General features: G+C 47.7%; 1 protein-coding gene across 1 annotated transcript; it reads right to left on the reverse strand.

Moving 5' to 3' along the window:
* Positions 1-257: 257 nt before the first annotated feature.
* On the reverse strand, positions 258-619 carry MTLN (mitoregulin). The gene has a single exon (XM_040347507.1). The coding sequence runs from the start codon at positions 491-493 to the stop codon at positions 323-325; it is 171 nt and encodes a 56-aa protein (XP_040203441.1). The 5' UTR covers positions 494-619; the 3' UTR covers positions 258-322.
* Between the last annotated feature and the right edge of the window lie 555 nt (positions 620-1,174).

Raw genomic sequence — 1,174 nt, forward strand, 5'->3', positions numbered from 1 at the left:
CTCGGACCGGCCCTGCAACGGTGCTCCTTTGGCGCCCCCTCCCCTGTGGCGCCTGGGTGCAGTGCACCCCGTGCACCCCGCCTCGGACCGGCCCTGATTGAGCAGCCAAATCTTCCAGGGCTGAAGTGGTTAATCAGATGTCTTATTGAAAAAATAAAAATAAATGTAGGGGCAGCTTGCAGTACCCTAACCTTTCACAAGAGGGACTACGACCTGACCCAGCAGTACATCGAGCTGCAATGACATGACAAGATACAGACCTGTACTGACATATAGCAGGGATCCATGGAGCGGAGCAGAACAGAGCAGTACTACTGAAGGCTCAGGACAGATCCAGCTTCTTCTGTGTCTCCACCAACTTGTCATGTAGTCTCTTCTTCTTCCAGTCAAGGTACTTCCTGCGCTGCCTGTTCGCCTGCCAGCCTATCAGCACTCCGGCCGCGAAGCTGAGAAAGAGGGCCGAGTATAAGCCGCGCTCTGACACTTCTGCCATAGCTGGCTTGCCGCTTCCAAATTTGACACACAACACGTAGGAGTTGCTCTCCAAGGTCGAGGTCGCAGTTGTTACGCCAAAGCTGCCTAGTTGAGAGAAGCAAGGGGTGTCTGGCTGCAGCGTGGAGCTCCACCGATGACAGGAAGCATGTGTCCTCCACTTCACTTTTTTTTTTTCTACTGAACTTTATTGTGAATCTCTGCAGCTGGAGCTCCACTGTCACAGGAAACATGTGGTCTCCACAACCTCCACCTTTTTTAATTTTGAAATGAACTTTAATGTAACAAAAAACAAATATACAATACTACAGAAAGGGGAACCTGGGATTTGCAGAATTACAAGATATTTTTGGGAGGTTTTTGTATTTTCTGTTAAAGTGCTCTCCTTAAAGCGGTTGTAAACCCTCTGGAAACATCCAAACTCTTTACATATTCTTAAAGACCTTGTATTTCTACATCGATTGATCCCTATATAATATATCACATTACATTGTCTTACTGTATTAATCACCGATTTTGTGACATGTCATTTCTCTAGTAAGCCTGCGCCATCTCTAATGTGGTCTTCCGCGTCTTTCACATGCAGAATTTCCGCCCACAGTTCCTTCCTGATTCATAAATCCCGCGCGTGTGCACTGCGATCACAAGATGCAAGCCTAGGTCACGTGATGACCATCATGCT

The sequence above is a fragment of the Rana temporaria genome, chromosome 4 (assembly GCF_905171775.1).
Source record: "Rana temporaria chromosome 4, aRanTem1.1, whole genome shotgun sequence".
NCBI lineage: Eukaryota > Metazoa > Chordata > Amphibia > Anura > Ranidae > Rana > Rana temporaria.

Excerpts from the sequence above, each read along its gene's own strand:
- MTLN (XM_040347507.1), bottom strand. The coding sequence starts at position 493 with ATGGCAGAAGTGTCAGAGCGCGGCTTATACTCGGCCCTCTTTCTCAGC.